General features: G+C 56.2%; 1 protein-coding gene across 7 annotated transcripts in view; it reads right to left on the reverse strand.

Moving 5' to 3' along the window:
* Positions 1 to 618: 618 nt before the first annotated feature.
* The window catches only part of PXN (paxillin), a 58,785-nt gene continuing 32,390 nt past the window's right edge, over positions 619 to 27,013 (reverse strand). For 2 of the 7 annotated variants that reach the window (XM_045458166.1, XM_045458167.1), the window contains exons 2-12: positions 12,565 to 12,791; positions 12,159 to 12,274; positions 11,670 to 11,806; positions 11,359 to 11,560; positions 10,366 to 10,501; positions 5,240 to 5,338; positions 4,799 to 4,969; positions 4,507 to 4,680; positions 3,853 to 3,934; positions 3,544 to 3,692; positions 619 to 2,780 (exon numbers count right to left, since the gene is read on the reverse strand). In XM_045458166.1, coding sequence (XP_045314122.1) covers positions 2,514 to 2,780; positions 3,544 to 3,692; positions 3,853 to 3,934; positions 4,507 to 4,680; positions 4,799 to 4,969; positions 5,240 to 5,338; positions 10,366 to 10,501; positions 11,359 to 11,560; positions 11,670 to 11,806; positions 12,159 to 12,274; positions 12,565 to 12,791 — 1,760 coding nt within the window. In that variant the 3' untranslated portion in view covers positions 619 to 2,513. Of the gene's footprint in view, positions 2,781 to 3,543; positions 3,693 to 3,852; positions 3,935 to 4,506; positions 4,681 to 4,798; positions 4,970 to 5,239; positions 5,339 to 5,973; positions 6,286 to 6,565; positions 6,842 to 7,968; positions 8,887 to 10,365; positions 10,502 to 11,358; positions 11,561 to 11,669; positions 11,807 to 12,158; positions 12,275 to 12,564; positions 12,792 to 20,343; positions 20,805 to 27,013 lie in introns of those variants that run through there. The other 5 variants (XM_045458168.1, XM_045458169.1, XM_045458163.1 and 2 more) reach the window with 4 other exon arrangements.

A 27,013-nucleotide genomic window follows, 5' to 3' on the forward strand; every position in this document is an offset into this window, starting at 1 on the left:
CCAGGAAGCTCCTAGGGCCCAGGACTGGAATTCTGGCTCAGACCAGGAAGGAAGCATGCAAGTATGGATATGACCACCGGAGGGCACTAGAGACCCATCCTCAACTCTAAGTCCACCAACTTCTGTTGGGAAGGTTCCCACCCCACTCCGCCCCAGCCAGCAAGTCGGGCGGCGGTGGGGGCCACATCTGGTCAAAGCAGGAACCAAGGCATAGGCAAGCCCTGGGTTCACATCCTGCCTCTGGGCTCAGAGAATTGTGTTGTGCACGTCAGTTCTCTCTGAACCCCTTCCCTTATCTATAAATGAGTGTGAGGCCACCCACAGACCCCATGTGAGGATGCCCTTCAGGGAATCTACAGCAAAACTAAGGCAGGGGCTGATCCATGCAGGGCCCAACAGCACTGCTCTCCCTGCTTTTCCTCACCAACTGCTGAGAAAAGAGCCAAGCTCACGCAGGGATCCCATCTGTTCCGGGGGCTTTTTGCCTCAAGTAGGGGAACATCACTGAGTTACTCTCATACTATGGTCTCCATGAATCCGCGGAGGGCTTGGTCTCTTTTCTGGCACTAAATTGTTACCTCAGACAGGATCTTCCTCACCAAGAAAAGGCACTAGGCATAGGTGAAAATAATGGCAAACTTTATTGGCATAAGTCACAGAAATTGAAATGGGGAAAAGCCAGGTTAAAAGTTTACAGAGAAAAAAAAATAAAATAAAATCCTCAAATAACCATTGCCCCAGAAGGTAGACCCCAGAAACCCCAGTACCCCTAAGGGAGGGGCCTGGGGCCAGTCACTGTAAACAGAGCAATAAGGCCTATGGGTGGAAGTGGAGACATCAGACCTTTGGAGGGGCCTGGCTGACCTCCCAGACTGGGGCTGCTCCTAGCCCTGTCTCAAAGGAGGGGGACCCTCTTCTGAGACCCCGGCACACTCAGTCTTTGCTATGAAGCTAGTGGAGTGGTCTGGATCATCTTCACGTTAGACCCCCGCCGGGACCCCTTCTGCGGACCTGGAACGCCAGGCTTGCCTGTTCCTGTTTCATCCTTGGGGGACAGAGCTCTGAGGGCTTCCTACTGCTTTAGCAGGATCCTGTCCCCTCTGCCCGGAGTCCTATCAGGCCCCCTTGCAACAATTTTTGGGCCCTTTTCCCCAGACCTCCAGTCTCCAGGGAGGGCAGGGGAAATTTGGGGAAATGCGGGGCCCAGTGGAATCAACAAGACCAATGGTCAAAATCAGATACCAGCTTTCCTGAGAAGGCAGAAGAAAAAGCCAGAGAGAAGCAGTGAGGAGGCCGAGAATGTTCGGCAGGTTCTCTTTGCTGCCAAAAAGTTCACAGGGGAGCAGATGCTCCTGATGGCTTACTCAGACAGGAAGCAGCACCCCCAAAATGTACTTTCCCCTTCTCCCCCCTCAGGAACAGGACAGATGAGGTTCAGAACTCTAGGCCCCAAAGGGCAAGACACCCTAAGGCCAGTTTCAGTTAAGAGCTTGCTGGCCCAGGTAGTAAGGAAGGGGTTTTAAAATACAGCAGTTTATATAAAACAGTCCTGGTGAGCTGTGAAGTTAAGGAAGGGGAGTCAGAGAGCTGCTCCGAATTCACCTGCTTGTGCTAAGAAAAAATAAAATACAAATTGCTTCCCCACCCCAAGCCCTCAGTACAAGGCAAATGCCATGCCACGGCCATTGTCACCAACAGGACAAGTGGCCATGGAGGAGGAGAGTACAAAAGGGGACATCTTTAAAATCTCTTCAAAATCATTTTGTATAGAGAAGTAAAAGCAACTCAAGACGATATGAATTCAAACCTCAGTGTAGAAATCTATCAAAGTCGGTACAGTGTCCAGGCACGGGGCAAAACTCCCCACCTCGCGCCGTCCCAGAGACGGAGGAAGTGACTATAAAACATTATTGCTGAAGAGGCCTCTCTCAGTAGAACCAGAGCAGTTATGGGGGGATGGGGGGAGCAGGGGGCAGTTGCCCAGGCCTGGGGAGACTGGAAGGACAGGAGGAGCACAAGAAACCTTCTGGGTGGCCCCTTGACCACTTCCACCCTTGGGTAGACAGATTTATGCTGGCATTGTCTGAAGGGAGCTGGGTGTCCCCCAATACTCTCAGGACAAGGATAATCAGGTCGGGACGGGGTAAGAAGGATAAAAAAAAGACCCCATCAGACCCTGCCTGCCCTTCCCCCTGGCTCCACTGCCAAAACATGAGTAAGAGATGGCTCCAGTGTCGGGTGCTGGCATGGCCAGGCGGGTTGGTGGGGACACACGTCCAGGGAGGATGAAGAGTCGGCAGCCTGGGAGGGGGCTGCAGGTGGAGGAAAGCCCAGAGGCTCTGGCAGGGGAAAGAAGAGTGGGCCCTCTTGCCATCCTGCACCAGCCGAGGACACGGGTTCCAGTTTCGATCAGGTTTGCCCCTTCACCCCTGGGCAAGGCCTCTGGGTCACAGTAGCAGTTGCGGGGGGAGGGGGGGTGGCTGGGCCAGGGCAGGGGGGGCCATGAAGGGTGCCTAGCAGAAGAGCTTGAGGAAGCAGTTCTGACAGTAAGGCTTGTCGTTCTGCTCCTTGAAGGTGCCCTTGTTGAGCTGCTTGAGGCAGAAGGCACAGACGAAGTGCTCCGGATGGAACTTCTTGGCCATGGCGGTGATGCAGCGGCCTGTGATGGGCTTCTGGCAGCCAGAGCACAGTGAGCCTCGCCGCTCGTGGTAGTGCACCTCACAGTAGGGCTGCCCATCGTGCTCGAAGAAGCTGCCGTTGACGAAGGGCGTGAAGCACTCCTGCCAGGCAGAAGAGGGGGGTGGGGCACAGGAAAGGGGGCTCAGGCTGGGACATCTGCCACTGGCATGGGCAGAAGTCCATCAAGGTCATGACTCCCCCTTGCTGAGCGTTTCCTATGTGCCATGTGCTGCACCAAACGCTCACTGGATTCTCCCAACAGAGGAGGCAACTGAGACCTAGAAGTTCAGTGACTTGCCTACAGTCACACATCTACTAAGTTGCAGGGCCTGGATTCAAACACAGGTCTTACTGGGCTCCTGGGCAAGTGGCTATAACATTGTGCCCAGAAACCTACCTGCACACTTGGGTGTCAAAGGCACTGAGAAGTCTTGCAGCGAGCAGTGTTTTCCAAACTTATCTGGTCTGAAAGCCCTTGCTGGATCTCTAACATCTGTGGACTCCCATTACCTCCAGAATGCAGTTTGGAGACCATGGCCCAATATTTCCACTGAGGCTGCTAAATGCTTGATCTCATTTAATTCTCACGTGCCCTTCTACCAAACATGACCAGTGCCAGGGCCGCCCACCACACAGGACAAGGCTTGGGGACATGTCTACCTTATTCCTCTTGGTTTCTCCCCGCCTCAGTATGAGCTCTGGCCCAGGATCCACTGGACCTGGGAACTGTACCCCCTATCTGCTACCTCTTTAATGACGCCCAAGTTAGATCCAGAGAGCATCACGGGGGGCGGAGGGGTGGCCTTCTCTCCCCACTGCCCGCTCCCAGCTCCCTCCAGACAAGTAGGCCAGGGGGCTCCCTACCCGGCACACAAAGCACTCGGGATGCCAGAGAGTGTTGAGGGCCGAGATGTAGTTCTCCAGGATGGCCCGGGCACAGCCACCACACTTGGGCGCGAACATGTCAAAGTAATCCTTCCGGCAGTAGGCCTTGCCGTCTTTCTCATGGAACCCTGAGGAGCAGGGGTGTGGGGGACAGAGTTAGGGCTTCCAAAGGAGAAGCCACCCTGACTCTCACATCAGCAAAGTCTCCTGCCCCTGCCTCCCCAGTGCTGGGGATGGGGGTGGGGGGCAGAAGGAGGGGCAGCAAGGTGGCCTGCCTGCCAGTCGTACCTTCGGGACCAAAGAAGGCTCCACACTGGGCGCAGAAGAAGTGCTCAGGGTGCCACGTCCGGTCCAGGGCTGTCACCACTTTCTGTGAAAGCAAAGCGTGGGCCCAGAGCCCAGTTGCCAACCCACTGGACAGATTCCACAGTGGAAACTCACAGGCAAGACCCTCCCACCCCCCCCCAGCCCATCCAGAGATGAAGTCTCTCCTCACTGTGCTTGGATTACTACCGGGAATTCCAATTCACTGAAGGAAATGACATGCCCAACACACTCTCTCTCCTGAATCTTCACATGGTAAGGTTAAGGTCACAGGTTGTACTGTGACCCCCATCTTATAAGAAAAGAAACAGTCTCAGAGAGGTTGAGCGTTTCCCTAAACATCACACAACAGGAGAGTGAGGGCACCAGCATGCCACTCCACTTATCAGGGTGGAGCTCCAAACTCCTGGGAGCTTCCCCAGAGGGACTCTGGGATGGAGGTGGAAGGGAGGCAGAGGGGCCCTGAATCCAGCCTGCGCTTGAATCCCAGCCCCACCATTTCCTGGCTGTGTGAGCTCGAGCATAGGAGTGACCTCTCTGGGCATCAGATGGCACGAACTATAGCGAAGAAGCAATGTGCCAGCACGGCTGCCCTCCCGCCACGCCACAGGGACTCACATCCAGGATGGGACCGTTGCAGTAGTAGCAGCGTGGAGAGAAGAGGTTGTGATAGTCCTTTTCACAGTAGGGCTGCCCATCCCGCTCAAAGAAGTTCCGGGATCCGATCTCCTCTTGGCAGTGGGTGCAGACAAAGTGCTCCGGGTGCCATGTCTTTCCCATGGCGGTCACAACCTGAGGAAGGAGGCAGAACACGGCTCCGGGCCCTGGCCTGCCGCGGAGCACCCTCCCCTGAGGGCCAGAGGTCCGACCACCTGCAGCTCCCTCCCCTCTCCACCTCGACCTTCATCACCTGCCCGGCAATGGGCTTCTTGCAGGCCCCGCAGACCCCTTTGGCAACCGTGGCGACCCCCAGTTTGTTCAGGTCAGACTGCAGGCTCCCCAGCATACTATCCAGCTGGCTTCCAGGCTTTGGAGGCCCCCCAGGGGGAGAGCTGCTCCCTGTCTTCCCCTGGGCCATGAACTGCGGAGACAGGGAGAGAGGTGGTCAGGACTTCCAGGCTTGGGGATGACGTCTGCAGCACCGCGGCACTGGGGGAGTTTCTCCCTCCTGGACATTTGGGCTGATAGAGGCAAGCAGAGCCACCTCTTCCAGGGCCTCCAGAGCCCAGAGGGTGGGAATGGCATCCACAAGAGATCCTGGTGGTCACAGGGGTTCAAGGCACCCCACCGGCCTGACCAACGTCCAGAAAATGGGCAAACAGGACCCTAGGCCCCCAGCCTCAGCACTGACCCCTCCCTCGTCCTGCCCTTCGGGACTGCTCTGCCTGCCGTTCGGAGGCCAGCCGGCCGCCCATGCTTCTCCATCCGCAATCTGTTCCAGGCCCTGGATCTTGGGTAGGGGAGGAAACGAGGACAAGAAAATTGTTTTTAATTAAGGAAGAAAGAAAAAGAGATCTTGGAATTGGACCATTTCACAAAAGGGAATCTAAGAGAGATAAGAGATCCCGCCCCCACCCCCCAACTGGAAGTACCAAAATAAGGAGGAAAAGCCTAGAGAAGGATGGCCCAGGCAGACGTGAAGAAGGGGAGAAAGGTGAGCCAGCTAAAGGCACAGACACAGGAAAGGAAGGTGACTGGGGCCAGGAGCAAAGAGGCCTTCCAGATACTGGTCTAGGGGCTGGAGGGAGAGAAGGCTTGCTTTCCCTTCTGGGAATGGCTTCCTCAGAGGAGGGTGGGGCAGGACCAAGGGACATCAGGAAGGAACAGGCAGAGAGAAGCCCCACCGGGGAGCAAGAGGACAGATGACATCAAAGGGCTGGGAGAGTGAACGGCAGATTAAGAGAGGGTCCCGGCTCAAAGCGAGGTCTACGGAAGGACTGTGGTACTGTCCTGACGTGTGCACAGGGGCGGGGATGGGGGAGTGTGCCACAGGGTATGTGTGTGTGTGTGGGGGGGGGGGGGGGCCTGCAAGTGTGCAGGGGAGGGACAAGGCCCAGGCAGCAGGACGGGGACAGGGAGGCCTGCCTGCATCGGGGGGAAGAGCGGGTCCTCGTCGGTCTGGCAGCCCACGGACCTCCAAGTTTGGGGTACAGGAGGGGGAGGGGTGGGGCCCTTCACACCCTCCTCCTGCAGCCCTGCCACAGCACTCAAGTCCCCAGGGGAACCTCGGCCAAGAGCGGAGGGCCCCAGGGAGGAGGGGGTGGGCAGGCTGGGTGGGGGAGAAGGGCTGCTGGCTGAGGAGTCTTTACGCTGCTGGAGCAAAGGGACAGGAGGAGGAGAAGCCAGAACAGAGAAGGTTCTTCTCAGGGGAACAGGGGAGCCAGGAGGGAAGACGACCTGGGAAGAAGAAAGGAGGGAGAGAGATGAAGCAGAGCAGAGGAGCAGGGTGCGGCGCCATCCCCAGGCTCCCCCTGGGCTTTCCCACCCTGGCACCAAGCATGAGGTCATGAGGCCATGAGGCCATGAGGCCAGCCTCACCAGGCCACAGGGTGCAGGACCCCCTTCCCCCCACCTCCCCGCACACCCCACATCTCCCCTCCAGCCATCCTGGGGAAGAATCGGGATGCCTACTGCCCTGACCCTGGCCCTGGCCCAGCCCCGGGCACCTCCTCGCTACCTTCTCTACAAGCTGCCCCCCAGCCCGCCTCCCTCGAGGCTGCACAGTGATGATGACGCCCTCAGTCAGCCAGTCCTCAGCAGAGGCCCCCGCTGCCCCCGCTGCCTCCTCTGCCTCCGGCTGGATGCCGAGCCGACCCTGCAGCTCTGCGATGAGCCGCTCCTGGGATGGGGTCCTGCTCAGGGTGGCGGGGTCCAGCCGGCGGCGAGGGGAGGGCTCCCGGGACATGGGGTGCGCGTGGCCCGTCTCCCGGCTCCTCCTGATCACAGAGCGGATCTGAGGGGGGAGGGGGAAGCCGTCACAGTCCCACTCTGGGCTCAGCCGATGCTGCTCAGTCCACACTCAGGTGCCCCAGGGAAGAGGCAGGACAAAACTGCCAGAAAAGAGCCAAGCTGGGGTGAGGTGGAGGCAGGGGGCAGAGCAGACTCCCTCCACCCAGCGCTCACCTCCATGTCGGCAATGACCTTGGGCAAGACACTTCACCTCCAGGGGCCTCAGCTTCTCTATCCTTGAAATGGGGTTAGAGTACTTTCTTGGCTGCCTTACAGGGTTGTCACATTATTTGAAAGGATGTTAAATGGACATTCTTGAAAAGGCATAAGGCTCTTTTTTTGATCTGAAATAGAAAAACGTGATCTTTCTTCCAATAAATCTTTTAATTTTTTCCTTATGTATATTATAACCTGCTCGTTTGTAGTGGTTTTGGCTTTTTTGTTTTTGTTTTACTTTGTTTTGGGAGAGGACATAAAATTTTAATCACGCAAGAAGCACATAAAAACAGTAACATTAGCCGTGGCTTATTGAGGACCACATGCTGTATTCTCAGCACTTCACAGGCATTATCTCATTTAATCCTCTGGACAACCTTGGGGGGAAATGGTCTATTATACCCTCATTTTCTCTCTCTCTCTTTTTTTTTAAGTAGGCTCCACACACAACGTGGGGCCTGAACCCACGACCCCAAGATCAAGGGTCGCATGCTCTGACTGAGCCAGGCAGGTGCCCTATTACCCCCATTTTAAAGATGAGAAAACTGAGGCTGGTGGGGGGTTGCCCAAGGTCACACAGGGTAGCAAGTACTGGAAGCGCAGTTTATATTCAGTACTATCTGGTTCCAAAGCCCATGCTTTTAACCATTTTGCACACATCACATCAGAAAGGAGGAGCCCATCTAAAGGAAAAAGCCTTAAACGAGCAAGAGGCGACTGTCACTAAGAGATCATTCCAGGGCCCAGAGAATTCCACTGCTGAATCCTGGTCATCAGGGTCACAGGCCACGCGATCTTCGGATTTGCTGCCCAAGCAGACATGCAGAGTGGGAGGCTACATGCGGTTAGGCAGGAGGGGCCCACACTTGGGCCGGCGGAGGACCATGCCTAGCAGCCGTGCGAGCTTGCGCCTGCCTGGCCCGAGGTGGAAATCCTCTCAGTGGTGCTGGGCGTGTCCATGACCACGGCAGGTGGAAGCTCCGACTGTTCCCTCCTGGCAGCAGCTTCAGTGACGCCCTCTGGCCACCTGGGGGTCTCAGGTCCCTGGGTTGGCCTGACCAGGCTTCCCTTCATGAGTGTCTGTCCACCTAACTGCTCCTTGCCAACTGGGGCCGGGCCGCTGCTTTCCAGCTCCCCTGGCTCTGGCTTTGCCCTCTGCTTCCGCTGTCCACATTCCTTGGTGAGACTCCAGGTATCTGGGAAGATGGCCTGACGGTCCACGGCCACGACAGCTGGCTCAGTTACTTCCTGGAAGCTGCATGTGGCTCCGTGGGGCGTCTCAGGCCTGAGCGCCTCCAAAGCCCATGGCTGCTCCCGAGTGGCAGCCACGGCCTCCTCTGGGTACAAAGGGTTGGCCAACAGCCCATGGGGAGCTCCAGGCTCCTGGGGACCTATACACCCAGCTTGGCCGGGTAGCGTGTGGCGGGGGGGGCCCCCGGAAAGCTCACTTATAAGATTCGGTAGAGCTTTCCAAACCTGAGTCTGGCTCTCTGCACCTAATGGCCCCAGAGACCCCTCCACAGAGGGAGACCCTGAGTTGGAAGTATCAGGCGTCACCCGGAGGCCAGCCAAATCAAGCCAGTTGGGAGCCACAGGAGGTAGAAGGCCCCGTCCATTATCAGTGTCCTCAGAGCAGAGGACCTCCTGGCTGGGACTGTGGCCTCCAGAGGAGGGTTTGGTAATGGATGGCAAGAATACAGAGGGCCCAGGAGGAGGAGGAGGAGGAGGAGGAAAAGGAGGAGGAGGAGGAGGAGGAGAACGTATGATGTGTGGGGATGGAGCTGGTTTGGGCAGCAGCTCTGGGGAGCTCAAGGCCACAGCAGAGGAGCTGGTCTGGAGGAGGAGAAAGACAAAAGACAGAAGGGAGAGGAGAGATAGACGGGAGAGGGGAGGAGAGGCACTCACCGCAAGGGATGGGCTTGGGCTAAGGGCTCTGAGAGCCACCATCAACACTGACCTAGACTATGCCGAGGTGGCTATGAAGGTGAAGCATGAGGACTGGCCTGAGAAAAAGACCCCAGACCCCAAAAAGGTGTTCCTGGGCTCCACATCCTTGGCTCCCGTCAAAGCCATGCCTGTGGGACCACCCCAGTCAGAGTAGGTACAAGGGAGAAAACGCTATGGAGAAGTGGACCACAGGAGACAGGTGGCCAAGGAGGTTAGCCCAAGCACCGATCGAGAAAGAGTCGGCCGCAGGCAGCTGCCCTGCTCTGCCAAACCTGGCCCAACGTGGCTGTCTCTCCCAGACAACCTTACCCTTCCTATGGCCCCCAAGACCTTGCTCTCGGGGCACAGCTAGAACCAGTGCAGCTTCTTGTAGGACACTACGACCCTGGCTGTCTCAGAAAGCAAAAGGAGCCTAAAGGGAAGGAGGGCAGGGCTCTCCAAGGCCAACACCAGAGTCCAACACCCTAAGAATCTGACAGTGGCTACTCACCACTTAGAACCGTGAGGGTCACAAGCCCAGATAGCTCCCATCCCCCACTGTGAATCCCCAGCTGGAGGGACTCTTGGAGGTACCCTCAGGGCCAAGAGCACTCAGACTGCTTGCTCCCCTTCTCAGATTCCCTGTATCATGCCCCAAAGGTCTCGGGCAGACCCACGTGGAAGGATGAAGTCAGCAACTGTTGGAGATCAGTCAATATCAATCCCCATGGAGGAACTGCATCTTCTAAATAAAACATCTTGGGCCTGGCAGGCCCAGGAAGCCCAGGATGGGAGGGGAAGGGAGGTCTCGTGCAGAACAAGCCCAGTAGCCTGACAGGTTAAGACAGAACCTATGGGGACTCAGAGGCTTGTGGAGGGTTGGGGAGAAGGATAGAGGGAGGCTGATGGCTGGAGGCCTATGGATTCAGGAGCCAGAGGCAGAAAGAAAAAGGACGTGTTGAGGACAGCTAGCCAGCGTGGGAGACGGGACTCCAGGGCAAATGACCTCTCAGGCACAGGATCCCAGTCCCACATGGCCCATCAGAGAATGCCCTCCCCCACTAAGAGCAACCATCAACACAGAGCCCTTTGTCCCAGCCTCCTGATCCCCTTGCCTGGGTGGCTGGGAGCTGGGAGCAACCCGGGAGGAAGGAATGTCCCTGCAAAGTGCTTCTCTGCCTTCACAGGCTGTGAGGCAGCCCAGTCCCCATGAAGCCTGGCCGGACCCTCCCTCTCCCACATCCCGGCAAGGCCAGAGCATTTCCAGGTCCCCGGCTCAGGGCAAGGCACCCAGACGCTGAGGGACTGAGTTCTGGCTACTCACACTGAGGTACAGGAGGAGAAGAATGAAGGGGCAGGGCTGGGGAGAGGAGGGGTCTTGGGCACCTTGAAATCCGACAGCGAGGCCATCAGCTCGTCCAGCTCCCTGGTGGCAGAGGAGGCCGACATGCGTGTCTGCTGCTGGCTGGAGGTGGCTCTCTGAGGGCTGCTCACCTCGCCCTGGTTCACAGTGATGGCAGGGCTGCAGGGCAGGCACGGCATCAGCGAGGGCCCCGGGGTCAGCTCCACGTGCCCCCAGAGTGGCCCTCTCCTCTTCAGGGTACCAACATCTCTGCTCTCCCAGCGGGGTCCTCCCGCCCCTGACTCCACAGAAGCCTGCCAGCTCCCGATCTCTCCTGGGGGCCAGAGCGGACGTGAGCGGCCGGCTCGGGAGAAGGGAGGGCAGCTCAGGGGGCACCTTCCCCAGAAAGACACCTCTGGGCCTCCCAAGCCGGCTTCAAGCTTGCCTGTTAAACAAGCCCAAATGGGATAAAGGACTTGTTTATCCCTTGCGTATCCCCCACGACACTGGATGTACATGTGAGATTGTTCCAGCAACACAGTAACAGCAAGAAGAGCTGACATTCAGTAAGCCCTTACCACGTGCATCATGTGCTATGAGCCAGAAACCATTCCAAACACTTGACACGTATTATTGGCTCTCATCCCATTGAGGTAGGTGATCTTATCACCATTGTCCTATATCCCTTCATCCCATTTTATAGACAGGAAAACTAAGGCTTGAGAGACGATGCTTAGTAAGCACAGAACCAATATGTGAACCCTTATAGTGTGGCTCCAAAGCCTGTGCAGACAGCCGCTAAGCTATGGGCGCCCTTGTCATGCACAATGTCATCTTTTCTGATAGGTGGTGGTTCACTGGAGGCAGGAAGGGTGTTCATGGGACTCCACTAACCCCCCAGCGCCAGGTACGGGGCCTGGCAAAAAAGAGGCACTCGCAGAGGGAATGGGTGACAGCTCGGCTAAGTGGACAGACACCGGGGCATAGGCACTGGCTGGGTGAGACCTTCCCTGCTGGGAGAGCCCGGTGATACTCACACTGGGCTGGGCACAGAGCTCTCCAGTTCATCCAAGAGACTCTCCACACTGGGCCGCACGTCCTCCAGACCACGGCCCCCATTCCGCTTGGGCTTCTCTTTGGTCAGGGGCCCAGCTTTGCCCCCCAATGGGCTGTTATTCTCCGGGATGCCACAGTGGGGGCTCAGAGCCCCAGGCAGTGGGGGGCTGGAGTTGGCCTCATCTTGGAAGAGTGAGAGAGAAACGCTGGTCAGCCCTGACCCCTCTGGGGATCCAGAGGCCAGCAGGTGGATCTGGAGGGGGCAGGAGGGTGTACAGGGATTCAGTCCTACCTGCAGGGAAGCCTGGGGGGTTATGCTGCACAGCGTTCAGTTCCAGCAGCAGGCGGTCAAGTTCAGAAAGGTTGCTGCCCAGGGAGGAGCTCATCACTGTGGGTGAAGGCTCGGCAGACTTCTGCTTGTTGGGGAAACTGAGAGGCAAAGGGGAGGTCACAGTGAGAGGCGTCCCACCCCCGTAGTTTTGGTGGCCTCCAAATTCTCAAGGAGAATAAGGCAGAAGGCGTACAAAGTCTCCCCCCCAGCAAGAGATTAGAGAGGGAGGAAGGGATGTGGTAAAAAGAGAGGAGGAAAAAGTCTTGCCTCAGTTCCTCAAAGACACAAGGTGCTGTGACAACCCAACCCTGCTGCTGCGTGGAGATGGCAATGCTGAGGCCACCGGGCCAGTCCAGAGGCATTAGGAGCTGGCCGGGAGCCTCAGGGCCTTCTGCGGGCCGTTGGAAGCAGGAGGGGAAGGAGACAGGCAGGCAGGTACCAGGGCAGTACCTGTAGACGTGCTCTTCCTCACCGGCGCGGGGACATGGAGGGCCGCCGCCGTCCTGGGGGACGGAAGCACTGGAAGTTTTGGCACTGGAGCCGTACACAGGTGACGGGGACTGAGGCTGCAGGGAAGAGAACGCTCAGAGCCTCCCCCAAGGGGAGGAGAAGGAAGAGCCCGAGTCACCCCCAGGAGGTTCCTGCTCACAGACAGTCTCACCAGGGAATTTCCACTCTGGCTGGGAGACAGGTGATTAACACTTGGTCACTTGCCCCCTCACGTGGCATCTGGGAGACCTGGATATTTCCTGGCCCCTCTCCCTCTCCCTCGACCCCATTCCTCCCCCGGTTCCCCAAACGCCTACAGTCCCGAAGCCTCTGTTCCCTGTCTTCCCAGCCACTGCCCCCACCTTACCTGCTGGTGGATGAATCGGGAGGCACTGGGCTGCCACTGGTCTAAGGGGTCAAGGATCGTGCCATTGAGGGCCTCACTGGATGGGGGTGGAGGGACAGGGGGCGGCACGGCAATCTCCTGGTATGTGTGGTTTCCAGTTGGGTATGAGTAGGGGGTCTCCTCAGACAAGAACACGGGCCGTTTGGAGATGTGGGAGGTGGTGGACTCCAAGTCTGCCAGCAGGGCGTCTGTGGAGAGAGCCGGTAGGAACCAGGGATCCTGGACCGCACGGTCCAGCGGCAGTGCCTTTCCTGCTTGCTGCACCCAAGAGTTAATGACTTCTGAGCACCTGCCCCACCCCTGGGAGAAATAACCAGCCTCAGGGCAGGAAACTGTCAGCCCAGACCAGTCTGGCTAAGAACCAGCTTCCAAAACTGACCTCTTCTCCCCAGCCCAGGACTGAAGGTGCCATGGAGGCTCCGTGGGCTGCCTTTGGGGCTCTCCTACCTCTGGCAGTCAGGCACCTGTGTTTCCTGCCGACAGGGCTGTGCAGCTGGCTGGCTGGAAGTCAGAAATGCCTGCCTGGCACTCTGACTTCACAGGGCAAGGCGGGGAGAATGGGCGGGAGGGGCCACACGTCACGGGGAGGGGCCCAGGCAGTGCCAGGTCCCACTTAAATTCCAGGAGCTTAGGCTTTCTCAGTGCCCCCCCACCCCGACTAGAGCAGTCCCGGGGGTGTGGTACCTGCCTTTCTGGCTAGGTAGAAGTAAAACCCCAGGCTCCGAGCTCCTCCTGAGACTTCTGGGCAAGGCTCTGGGCTACTGGGGTGAGGTACGCGAGGAGGTGGGGGCTGGTCGAGGCTGGTGCAGTGTTCCCCACCCCCTCAGCCAAGCAGGGGGCAGGACTGCTCTGTAGGCTGTTTCTGCGGAAGCCTGGCAAGCAGCCTGGCCCCAGAGGCTCCAGGGCCCCACTACTCTGCTTTTAACAGCAGCAAGGGAGCCGAATCGAGTACAAGCTTCCATTACTCTGGCACCAGGCAGCCAACAGGGGGGCCCTGGATCTCCCCAGTCCCCAGACGAGGGAACAGCTGGAGGGGCAGGAGTAGGAACTGTGGAAAACCCCCCCAACTTCAATCCTCCCCTCCTGGGACCCTCAACAGCCCCACAGCCCAGAGAGCCTGGCCCCAACACCACACCCTCATTCCTACCATGTTCAGGGACTTGCTCACTCTCACTTCCCTGCCGACCTGCTGAGGGTCAGGAATGACGCTCAGTCCCTGTGGGCCTTAGGATATTACATATCAGAAAGCAATGGCTGTGCCTACTGCCATTTACTAGTAACAGGCACTGTGCTAGGCACTGTGTGTACATGGTCTGTCTGTTAATCCTAATCCTGGATAAACCTGGAATTCTGATCCTCCCTTTGCAGATGGGAAAAGGGGCTTCAAGAGGTGATGGGGCTTTCCCAGATAACAAAGCCAGTGACAGACAGGACTGTCTGGCTCTTCAGAAGCCCCAAACCCCAAAAATCTGGCCTGCAAGAGTCTGCTGGGATCACGACATGATGCCACATTTAAACAGCACAATTTCCTGAATGTCAGCGCCCAGGATCAGAGAGCTACCAGTCTCATTCTTCCTAATGGCTCTGTCCCCAACCCTACCCCAGCTCAGCAGAGGGAAGCAAGGGGGGCCCACACCTTCCCCCAGGTGCCTGCCCGTCCTCCCACCCCCAAGGCTGGCCACACCTACCCCTGGCCCCTACCCAGCTGGTCAGAGGGGGAGCTTGTCACAAGGCCCAGGACCCTGGGGCCAGTAGCGCAGCACAAGGGTCTCCTGACTTCCAAGGAAGTTCCCGCAGCCCCCTCCCACTCCGGATCCTCTAGGAGATGTCTGGCTTCCTGTCTCTACCAAATCAGAACTAGAGACAGTCAGTGTGCACCTAGGTAATGACAGAAAAGAACCCAGCGTCCAGGGCCAATCCCAGTGGCCTCTGCACAGCCGCACCTGCTGCCCTGGCTTCACGCAGCATCCCCATTTCTTCTGGGCCCAATCCAGCAGGGGCAACCCCCAGCTGGAAAACCTCAAAGGGCTCCCCAGAGCAGGCAACAAGTTCAATACCAGTGAGACTAAAAGGAGCAGCTGCCATGCTTGACCACCCACCACATGCCAGGAGCTTTACCTGTGTTCCTTCCCTTCCTCCTCACAGCAAAACTAGCACGGAGGGGAAAGTGAGGTTCAGAGAGGTAGATAGAGTCACGTCCCCATGCTGCTGAAGCTTGCTGCCATGACACAGCCAGGATCTGAACTTGGCTCTCTCAGGCTCCAAACACTCAGTAGAAGACAAATGGTTAACCCATTCCATCAGACCCTCTGAGTGAGGGCCTCCACTGCCCTCTGCCTCGAATACCCCACCCCCCTAGTCATGAGCTGACTCTAAGTCTGGTTTATAATTTCACTTGTGTGCTTTAAGTTTATTTACTTATTTTGGAAGCAGGGTGTGTGTGTGTGGGGAGAGAGAGAGAGAGAGAGAGAGAGAGAGAGAGAGAGAGAGAAACCAGTGGGGGAGGGGCAGAGAGAGAGGGAGAGAAGATCTGAAGCGGGCCCTGTACTGCCAGCAGCGAGACCAACGTGGCGCACTTAAACTCACAAACCAGGAGATCGGGACCTGGGCCGAAGTCGGACGCTTAACCCACTGAACCACCCAGGCGCCCCTCACTTGGCTCTTTTGAACACTGATACATCTATTGGTCAAAAGGAGCAGCCCTAGGGGACAGAAACAAAAGATCCCAAGAGTTCAAGTCTCAGTTCCTCTATCTACTATCTACGGCCAAACAGCAAATCCCTTCACTTCCTTGAGCCAGCCTCAGTTGCCTTGGCAAGCGTGATTCCTACCTCACAGCACTGGTGTAAGATTTATATAAGCCAGCAGATGCTACGCTACATGGGAAGCTACAAACATCAGATCTTCTTTGTTTTGTGACATTCTGAAAAACATCTTCCTCCAAGGAGATCAGGGTAGGATGCAAAGTACTGACTTCTCCTACATGTTCTATGGGTAGAATCTGGGCAAAACATGACAAGGGCAATCTGGAAGAGAAAAACAAAGTGATGAAGTAACATTCAGAGTGAAACCTGTGTGGATCCCTGGGAGAGAGCACATCAAACTTGCGTCTATCTGAGTGAGAGAGAGAACACACGCGCAAGCCAGCAAGCCACAGGGCCTCTAGTGTAGCTTCCTTCTCTCTCTGCACCGTCTTTGCTCAGTGACTGCACAGGACTTGGCGTCACTGTCCCCCCACAGGCTCCCCCAAATGCGTCAAGAAAGGGAGCCAGGAATAGAGGAGGCAGCCAAGGAGGACTCTGGCCTCTACTTTGGATTCCTATGGGTGCAGAAGACTGCTATGTCCCCATGGCCTAGAAAACGGTTACAGGCCAAAGTCTCCTTGCAAAAGCTTGGCAAACTCCTCCCCTGCTGAGTAAACAGAGGCAGCAGGAAGAGGACTGATCAAGGGAGTCCACTTGCAAGCAGCACCACATGGGTGAGTCCCCCAGTTTTCAGCTACAGCTACTGCCTGGTACTTAGCTCTAAACACCCGGGGGCCAGGCTCAGTGTTCTACTCAGATCCCAAAAAAGGGTTCAGAGAAAATGGTGCCCATTGGAACACTTTCCCCCCTCCCAGTGTTTGTAGAATACGTTCCAGATACACAGAAGCAGGATCTGAAGCAATGGGGGCTCCCTCATCCAGGCTAAGGAAACCTTCAAACTTCCTCAGCATCTCTCCACTAACTTTCTGGCTCCAAGCCTGAGACCTCCAGAACAAGTCAGAGCCACTAGGAGCACCCAAGCCACTCTGCGGAAGGAGGCTCCCCCTGGGGCTTCCCGTTCCTTTTCTGGAAGAAACCGCCCTACATTCTGCAGGCTTTTTGCCTCTCTGGGCCAGCTGATGCATGTCCTGCATTTCCATCCAACGTGTGTGTCGGAGGAGGGTTCTCCTCTCTAGGTAGGTGAGGGAAGGGATAGCTGACTCGGTGCAAAGACTTCCAACCCACCGGGGGCAAAGGACACCCAGCTATGCCCTGGCGAGGAAAGGGTGCGGTCCGTCCGCTGCTTCCCGCCAGAGGGCGCTACTGGCCCGTCAGCTTCCTGCCGCAGGCAGTAACCAAAGGTAAACTCGGCGCAACCACCAAATTTTCGAGCCGGGGAAGACCCGGGAGCCCCCGGTCAGGGGTTCCCTGGGGAAGCTTCAATCTCGAGAAAGCTCAGCTGAGCTGGAAGGAAGGAGCAGCTACGGGAGGAGCACGAGGAGGCCTGGGTGCCAAACCTCTCACCCGTGCCTGGGGCACACCATTGGAAGGCGCGACCCAAGAGTGACGCAGCCCCGCGAGGGCCCCGGAGACCCACAGGGACGCACGCCCCTCCGCAGACGCAGCGCCAGCGGGCGCCCCGTCCCCACCCTGCGACCGCGCCTGGGCCCAAGCAGCCGCTCAGATCAGAAGCGCCTTCGGGTCCAGAGGCCGCTCGGAGGCTGCTTGGGGACAGGCGGCCTGGGTGGCTCGCAGCACAGGGCCGGGCAGAAGCGAAGAGGCCCTTCCCGGCAGGCGGCAGGCGGGTCGAGTGGGGAGGCGGGTGGGGGGGAAGCCTCGGGGTCTGCAGCCCCGAGGGGGTTAAGACGCAGGCGTACCGGCTGGCTGCCCAGGGAGGGAGAGGAGGATAGAGGGGCCGGTCTGCCCGCATTCCAAGATGCAAGCTGCAGCTGCGCCCCTCACATTCCCAAACCAGCCCGCGGACGCAGGACAGGGGCAGCCCCGGCCCTCCTCATGCTCCCCGGACTGCAGCTCTGGGGACCCTGGCTGACCCACTGACACACGACACCGTATAATGAGTTAAAGAGAATCAATGAACCCCTCTTCAACCTCCACCCCCAATGAAGTATAAAAACAAGTGAGACTCCTTCACAAGCCTGGTTTCCTCCTACCCAAGCCCTGGCCACCTCTGAGTGTGTGATAAAGACTGTCAAGAGCAGAGCTACAGCTGGACAGATGCCAAGAGATAAAGGTCTGTCCACCAGAATCCCTCAGTGTGGGGGTGGGGGGTAGGCGGTGTGGGTCAGGGAGGACCCACAACTGTTCTAGTCTCTCCTCCCAGGCTCCAAAGACACTGATGTTAGATCTTGCACAGGGGTACTCTGAGTCACACACTCTGCTCAATGGCCGAGCTGCTCAGCTGGGCTGCTTAAAGGTTCTTGTGCCTCAGTTTCCTTGTCTGTCTGATGGGAATTCTACCATTTTACTCACAGGAGCAAGGATAACATGAGAAAATGGATACACAGTGCTTACTTAGCACTGTCCCTGGAGTAGCACATACAGTACATTGCTAAACTTAGGGGAGCCGGCTCCCAGAGAGATGGTTAGCCCTGACGGGGCAAGAGAAAGCACCTCTCCTTCTTATCCCGTGCCTGAAAGGATGCTGCTGCCATCCTGGATGAGGGTTAGGGGCACCACTCTGTGGAAAACAAAGTCACCCTGCAGAAGCCTCCCCACCTCATCCCCACAGATGGGGCAGGTATATGTGGGGGCATCATCCCTTCCCAGAGCTCACAGGCTCCCCCTGCCAGACTGGCCCCAATGCTGGGCCCCTCGCCACTCCTCTATCGGCAGAGCTAGGCTGAACTAGAGGAGGTGGGGGTCCCCTGGCCACCTCAAAATGCCGTGTATTCTTGAGGCCTGGCCTAGGAGAGCCCCCAGTAAGAATTCAATCTTTTCAAGACTGCTCACCCACCTTCTTTCTGCAGGCCTTAACTCAGCTTTCGTCACCCTGGGCGAGGGCTGGCACAGTTTCCTTAGGAGCTGACAAGCAGAAAGAAGGAGCAGCAGGCACCACCCTGAGAGCTCCGGCACAGGCAGCAAGAGGCTGCCATGGCACAAGGGCCTTCCTGACAGCCCAGGGCCAGCTGTGCATCCCTGCCATTTAACAGGAGATCAGGCTGGCTCAGCAAGCTCTTTTCCCACCGTCTATCCTGCTGGGTTCAGAACTCTGGGCCAGGAAGGTTGCAGCCCCCCTGCTGACCACCTGCTTGGGGCGGCTGGCCTCAAGTGTCAGAGGAGAAGCTGCCCAGCCTTCCGAAGGACGCCCAAGCTCAGGGATCCAAGCAGTGAGCAGGCTCGGCCCTTCCTAAAGAAGTTGCTATGTAAACAGCAGGAACAGCTCCTCAGGGATGGTCTCATCTCAGCCCCTTTGCTGAGACTCTTCCAGATTAGGAAGGAGAGTAGGACAAGAAGGCGGGTCCCCCTTCCCCCAGCCCTGAGCACATGAGCAGTTAGAGCAGAGGTAATCTAATCCACAGCGGGGTACTTTTACATGGTGAGTAACTCCCCAGGAATGGGGAGCTGGGTATATTTATCCTGATAACTGTCCTCCGAGGAAAGACAGATCTGTGACCAGTAAGGGCCAATCCACAATTAGGCTAGATCTGCTCTGCTCCCACTGGGCCCAGGGACCCAGGACCTGGACACTGACTAGGAGGTCAATCTCCTGGAGAGGCCTTCCCTGCCAATTTGGGTTCTTGTCCACTGTCTCCTCTCCAAGAATTAAGCTCTGGAAGCAGGGGCCTGGGCTATCTTGTTTGATGCCTATCCCCAGCAGGCAGAATGAGAGAGCCTATGAGGAGAAGGAAAATGGGGAGCAGAGAAAATGACCAGTGAGAGTAGGAGCCAGGACACAAGGATTCCAGGCCCAGGGTGCCAGTCAGCAGGTCAGACCACCCACATAGGTCATCTTCTCTGTCTATAAAATGGGCAGAACCCAATCTGTCCCCATTCCTGGGAACAAGCTCTAGGGAGGAGATGATATAACTTCAGGTAAGACTTATATAGCACCTTTGAGCTCTTTGGAGTTTGTCTGAATCCAAGGTATTGCTATTATCTGAATCCCAGACAGGAACTGCTCTCCCTAAGGAGATGGATGAGAAACAATCAATACTGTAGTGATATTTAAATATTTAATAGCCGTGCCTGGAGGTTATGAAGACTTAGCCACCATTCTCCTTAGCTGACTCATGCCTCACTCAACAGGAACTGCCATTTTACTCTCCCAGCCCTAACGGAAGTGTGGGCTGGGGGTGACACACAGGAAACCAGGGGAGAAGGCCGAAGTCCTCCAATCTGCTGCGGGGAAAGTTGGGAGGTGGCCCTCTGCAGAAGGAATTTCTTCCCTGGGCTTCCCACATGCCAGAGGAGGGTGGTTTCCTGTCTGCTGAGGAGCCCTTCCTTGAAGAGGCTGAGACAACATGAGTGTGCCTTGCTGGCTGGGTCACCTTTACTGGGTGCCTGGCTTGCACCCAAGGTCACAGAACACAGAGTAATCCGAGACTCAAGAGAATAAAGGCAGAAAGGCAATTCCAGAGGTCACCCTGAGCTCCAAGCAAAAGCCCAACGGCCCCATCTGCACCAGGCACCCACACAGGGCCCCCCTGGTCAGGCCCCTGGCTGCTACTGAGGCTTCCCCACGCAGTAGCAAATGGGAGGAGGCGCCCAGATTTACCCTGCACACCTCCCTGTGGGCACAGGGGCAGGTCCAGGCTGGCCAGACCCGCAGTCTCTTTTCTATTGTAAGTAACTCATCCCTCTGTCCAGGATCAGTAGGCCCCGCCCTCCTCCAGAGGTCCCAGAACCACCGTGGATGCATTTCATTGGCCAGATTTCCTGCACCTCGTTGGGTCATCCTGAGACTGCATTTTTTAAGGTCAAGCTACGGCCCAACTCCAGGCCCATCCCACAGTTCCTTCAACACGGATTTACATACAAAAAGAGGCTCAAACCCGGGAGGCTCAGGTGCTGGAAATTTTCTCAGCTATTCCACACCCACTCCAATCCACTCCTGCAATCAGGCTCTTCCAGGGAAGTCGGTCTGTTTTCGTTCTGTTTCTGTTGCAGGGCTGTTGCAGGACTGTTGCAGGGCGGGGCTGCTCCATGGGCCTCTCAGCCCCGCTAATCACCAACAGAGGTTAGGAGGGGCTCAGAAGTGAGTCATCTGCCCTACAGAGACCCGAACAGAAAGTTCAAAAGTTTGCCTGTTCCGAGGATGCGCTGTAGTCTTCCCAATGTTTGTGGATTTCATAGCAGTCATTTCTTTGCCAGCCAAGTTCTGATCAATAAATACAGCCCAGGGATGCCTGGGTGGATCCGTCAGTTAAGTGTCTCCCGATTTCAAATCAGGTCAGGATCTCACAGTTCAGGAGATTGAGCACCACGTCGGGCCCTGCGCTGACAGTACAGAGACTGCTTGGAATTCATTGTTTCGCTCTCTCTCTCTCAAAATAAATAAATAAATGACAATTAAACACACACACACACACACACACACACACAGCCCAAGGTAGCCACAGAACAGGCCAGTGCTTCCTGATCTCAGGCAACCAGTTCCCTAGTTCAGCTCTCTCGCACCTTTCGGGTTCTCTGACAGAAACCCTAAGAGCCACGGCGGGTGCTTCTCCCTTCACTGGCTTCCTTTCTTTTCAACAGCTTAGACCAGCATCCAAATCCAGGCTCAGTCCCTTCGAAGCTTTGCCTGCATCCCCCTGCCCAGGTCCCCCCTCCCCCACCCCCTGTGCTCTGACTCTTCCAGCAAACACCAGCAGTGTGAACTTTTGGAACTTCTGTGTGTCGCCTTGCCCACCAGACCACACACCCTATGTTTCTAGGAACTCCCTTCCTCCTCGCCAGATCCACAACATGAATACCCCCAGAAGCCTTTCCTACAGTGAGTGCCTGGGTGCCAAGCAAGGAGTCACAAAGCTCAGCCGCAGGTGGCCCTCTCTGCCTGCAGGAGAAGATCGGAAGCCCTGGGGTTGGCATTCTTGAGCCTCTCAGAATATGGCCTCAACCTAGCCTTTACCTCCTCCTGGAGCACTCACTGCAACCTGCCTCTGCAGACAAACTGGGCCCCCTCTTCCCTTTCCCCAGCTGTGTGCCTTTATTCACAACATGCCCCGCCCCTACCATCTTCTACAGGGATATCCATACCCCCAGAGGACACACGGAGCCAGGGGGCACAGGAACCACCTCAGGATAAACAACCTTCTGAGGATCAAATTTACTCAGGAGAAATTTAAACCACTGCCCTTAAAGAGCAAGGCTACCTTAAGGAACCAAATGCAAAATGCAAATTAATTGTAAGATAAGAAGTGAGGCTTCAAAGAGACTCTTTGCATATGCACTCAGGGACTTTGGTGAAGGAGTTTTAAGCAGAACCACAAAGCCACCACTGTCCATACCACAAATTTGGCTGCTCTGGTGGCACTGGGAATGGGGACAGTCACATAGCTCTTTGTACACCCTCTGGCATCCGAAGCCACAGGCCTCCAAGCAGTGAGGCGGAAGGGTTAGAGTCCACCATTCACCGGCCGGGGTGGCAGTTTACTAGATCATTCTGGGCTTTAGTTACTCAGAAAACTCCTAGAACATGTGGTACGTAATCAATGACAAAACATGCAAAGGCACCTAAGGGGTGGGGAGAAGTTCCTCTGCCCTCCCACTGTGACACAGAGGGACACATCTCCCTTAAGGAAGGGGGTAGGGGGAAGTGGAGCCAGGGATAGCGGCCAGGAGTGTTGGGAGCTATGACAGGTCCATCCCTAACTCAGGCCTCCTTGCTGATCAAACCACTGACCTCACCCCTCCGTGCCTCATTCCTCAGGCTCATTCCAAGTCCTCCTTGGCTGAGCCCAGAAGCCTCCCTGGCAAGCCAGAGGCAAGAGAGAAGCTGCAGGGTTCCTGCACCCACCACCCCCACACCTTCGGGGAAGTCACAGCCATCAGAAAGCCCTGTGGCTTTGAACCTAGAATTGGGACAACAGGAGCTGCCCCAGCTCCAGGGAAGCTCAGCCTCCCAACTCCCAGAGGAGTAACCCCAGGACGGAGCAGCCCCTGCTCCTGCCACTGAGGCTCCAAGCCCAGGAGTGCCACACAGGAACCCAAAGCCACAGGGCCGGGACGAAGCTCAGGCAGGGGGAGAGGGGGAGGAGTGGCCCTTACTGAGCATCTATCAGGCGCCTGGCCTCACAACCCCACCTTACAAATTAGGACAAAGAGGCTCAGAGATGTCCAATGGGTGCTTCTACCAGCAAGTGGAGTCCCCAGCGAGGGCGGCTCTGCCTGACCTCATTGCTCATCCATGTTCTTCCCATGACATTCCAACAGAGAGGAGTGATGGCTTCCTGTAGCCATCCCTTGTTCTGCCTGTCACCGCTCTCCCATGTCTATAGCGCAGTCTCTGGAGCCCCTGGAGTAACCCAAAAAAGCTGGCCACGGGGGTGCTGCCCCACCACTGCTTCCTCCAGGCCTCTTGCCCTGGGTCTCCCCCGTTCTCTGCCCCCCACTCCCCACTCCTTCCCCCCTCCTCAGTCTCCAGCAGCGCCCTGGGCCGCTGCTGAGCCCCTGGTGGTAGCATTCAGAGCTCAAAACTCAAAGGCTGGAGTGCTGTGGTCTAGGCTAATGCGCTCCTGGGCTGACTGGCCTGAGTGTTTCCCTCCCATGCCACACTGACAGCTACCAGATCTGAGCGGCGTGATGCAAGATGGGGCTGCCCTGAGCACTGACCTCTGACCTTACCACCAGGCAGCCTTCTCTGGATGAGAGGGAGGAGCCTGGGTCATTTGTTTGGAGGGCACAGACAGATCAGTGGCTACTCAGTCCCCACCAGAAATAGGCAAAGGCAGCATGAGAACCATCAGGAGACGGAGAGCTGCTCTGGGCTCCACTGAAGTCACTAAACAGCCAACTGAGGGACGGACAGACACCTGGCCTAGACTCTGCAACCCAGAGTCAACCTAGATCTTCCTTCAATAGATAGCCACACATCTCACTCCTCCAAGCAAAAAGTGGCAGCCTCCGGCCTCCTTCCTCTGTAAATGCTGTGCCCACCTACCCCACACTGGAGGGAAGAGGTGCAGGGAAACACAAGCCAGCCTCACACTGGTTCTCACTCTGGTTCTCAGCTGCAAGGGGTGCCACAACCGTCCCAGGTTAACACTCATAAACTATTGACATTTGCAACTGATTTGCTCTTAATTTTAGAAAATAAACTGAGGAGCGCCTCGGTGGCTCAGTCGGTTAAACACCCAACTTCGGCTCAGGTCATGATTGTGCAGTTCGTGAGTTTGAGCCCCGCGTCAGGCTCTGTGCTGACAGCTCAGAGCCTGGAGCCTGCTTTGGATTCTGTGTCTCCTTCTCTCTCTGCCCCTCCCCCACTCACACTCTGTCTGTCTCTCAAAATAATAAATATTAAAATTTTTTTTAATTTTTAAATCTGAAATATTAAGAAAATAAACTGAAGTGGGTTCAAGATTACTCCATGACAGGGGCTCCTGGGTGGCTCAGTCAGCTGACTGCCCAGCTTCGGCTCAGATCACAATCTCACAGTTTGTGGAATTGAGCCCCACATTGGGCTTACGCTGACAGTGCAGAGCCTGCTTGGGATTCTCTCTCTCCCTCTCTCTCTGCATCTCCCTGGCTCATTTTCTCTCTCTCTCTCTCTCTCTCTCAAAAATGAATAAACATTAAAAAAAAAAAAAAGTTACTCTATGACTGTCCTTCCCCCCCACGTGTGTTCCCATCTGCTTTCTTGAGAGAAAGAGCTGGAAGTATACAGAGTCCAGGCACACCCTCGGGAAGGAAGATGGGCAGCATGTGATCCTTATCTGCCAGAAGTGTCACCTGTGGGGTATGTCCTGGCAAACAAAAATTGAAACCACTCTCTGAGATACTCAAGAGCTCTGAAAAGACGAGGCAGATAGGAGAGGGGGAGAGAGAGACAGACAGACAGAGAGACATGGAGCCAGCTGCCCCTGCAACCCTCAGCTGACCTCCAAGGACACTTTCACTTCCCTAGAGGCATCACACCATCCAGCCCTGGTCTTCTCAGTCTCTCAAATTTTGGAAGCCATCTGCTTCATTCTGGGCAAGACAAAGTTCTCCAGAGGCCATCTGGCAGCTGGTGTTACAAGTGATGGTCAGCACGTCCTAAGTAAGGGGGTGGATGGTCTAGGGAGGGCCCGTCACACCCACAGAAGCCCCCAAGTCTCATCTTAGTCTCCCCAGAGCTCCCCACACTTGCAGGTGGCAGGCCTTTGGGGGTGGTGTCACTAATCTACGAAGAGGGATACCTCTGGCCATTGTCTTGAGGAGGGCCAGACGAACTTCTCTGAAAGCCTAGATCCCTGCCAACTCTCCACATTAGGAAATCAGCCTCGTCCTGGACAGGGAGGGAGCAGATGGAGGCCGCAGTCCTCACAGCTTTGGCTAACCAGAGTCACACTGGGAAACCACAATAGAAAAGAAGGAGGAAAAGACAGACTTCCCAGAAACAAAAAATGTCCAGGGAGATTTCTGGGCTGTGGGCCTTGCCAGCAAGGCCCACATGTAAGGCCATGAAGGTGCAGAGGAGGAGGACAGGGTGGGAACAGAACCACAATAAGACCCTGTAGTCTGCCTGCAAGAAGTCCACCAACCCCAGAGCTGAGGCAGCAACGAAGCAGACCCCAAGCCTCTGTGCCCCGGGGCTCATGCAGGAGAGAGGATCCCAGGGCTCCAGCTTGACTTGGCAAGGCTGGCCTCCCTCCACCAGGCCCAGCTGGTTACACCAGGAGATTGATGGGAGGAGGGGGAAGTGTCCACCTCAGTGCTGATTTGGATTTTATTGCAGGAGACACTCTGAGGCTCCGGGAATCCAACCGACCAGATGGCAACAGCAGTGCCCAGCCATAATGCCCAGAAACATCACACAGGAAACCTCCAATGTACACGTAGAGAATATTCCAAAGGTTTGCTTGGAAGCTGGATTTGAACCAGGGCAACGTCTTCTAATAGAAACAACGCTCTGAGGGGAAGACCTGGGTTCTGTTCTGGTAGACCGTTTATATCACTCCACTGGACGCTAGGGTCTGCAGGGTCAGCAGGGAATGCTTTCTGACACTGAGGGGCCAAGGGGAAGGCCCACCTGGGGCAGGGAGCAGGTCAGCATAAGTCAGGAGCATTGAACCCCATTATTCCTCTCTCACAGGGCCTGCTCTGTGCCTGGCGGTGTGTGTGCCCTGGCTGCTCCTGGTCTAAACTTTTCATGGATGGACCAGGCAGGAAATCCTGTGCTCCTGCACCCAAAGAACTGTCTGGAAAACGAGGGAGCCTTGTCGTTAACTTGACAACCTCTGATCTGAACAAGCCTGCCAGTGAGGGCTTCTGCCTATCCTCCAGTCTGCCTCTATGTCCAGAAAGGAAGTGGTCACCAAGCAAGTCGGCGAGCCGATTCAACACCATCCGCTACTGCCCTCTGTCACACCACTGTTTTTCCTTTCCAACAGTGGAAGTCTTAGTTCCCACCCACCCCACCCTGTTGTGCCCCAAACTGCGGCGTCTTCCTCCATGGGCACTGTCCCTTGGTTGGGGTGGGGGTTGCCTGACCCCATTCCATGTTCTTCCCCCACAGCTAGTTGAAGTAGGAAGAGAGATGGTAGGGGTCAAATCTCACTGACTATGAACAATGACTCTAGTTTCTATATGACAGGGACAAATTTTAAAACCCAGGCACAAAGGGTAGCCATAGCACTACCCCCCCTGGTGCCCAGGTCTTCTGAGGGAAGAGCTCAGAGGCCATGACACCCTTAAAGCCACGGGCAGCTCAGCGTAGAGTGGCAGACAAGAAGCGCCAGTGGCCTCTAGAGCTGGGGAACAGGCACCCAGGAGTGGCAGGGCCGAGCCCAGACTGCTCTGGCCCAGGAGCCTGGACTCTTGAGTGCATACTTCACAGTTCCTCACCCTTCCACACCTCCCTATCTTTTTGGTGAAACAGGCATCATAAATGGCTAAGGGTTGGCCCAAATAATCTTTCAAGATCTCTTTCAGCAATGAACTCTAATTCTTCTCCTTCCAGGATGAGAGGGAAGGGAGGGTGAAGGGAGGCAACAGAGAATACAGCAAAGGTCACCAGCCCAGGGCCTGCAGGCTGCACCCCATTCCCCACATGAATGTGGTTGTGCTTTTTCAGAAATCTGAGGTTGTCTTAAGAAATCAAGGGATTTCAGGGGTGCCTGGGTGGCTCAGTCAGTTGAGCGTCCGACTTTGGCTCGGGTCGTGATCTCAAGGTTGATGAGTTCGAGCCCTGCATCGCACTCTGTGCTGACAGCTCAGAGCCTGGAGCCTGCTTCGGATTCTGTGTCTCCCTCTCTCTCTGCCCCTCCCCTGCTCATGCTCTGTCTCTCTCTGTCTCAGAAATAAGATAAACATTAAAAAAATATTTTTATTACAGAAATCAAGGGATTTCACTAGAAGACCAAGATTTCTGGCTTTCTGGGAGCAGTCAGAAGGGCTAGCAATACTCGTCTACTTTCCTGCCGGGCAACCACTGGCTGACACAATAAGATCTAGCTTTCCCCTTTGGCCTACTTCATCTGTGCACACACAACACCTGCCTGACCTCA

This window comes from Leopardus geoffroyi, chromosome D3 (genome assembly GCF_018350155.1).
Source record: "Leopardus geoffroyi isolate Oge1 chromosome D3, O.geoffroyi_Oge1_pat1.0, whole genome shotgun sequence".
In the NCBI taxonomy this organism is placed as follows: Eukaryota; Metazoa; Chordata; class Mammalia; order Carnivora; family Felidae; genus Leopardus; species Leopardus geoffroyi.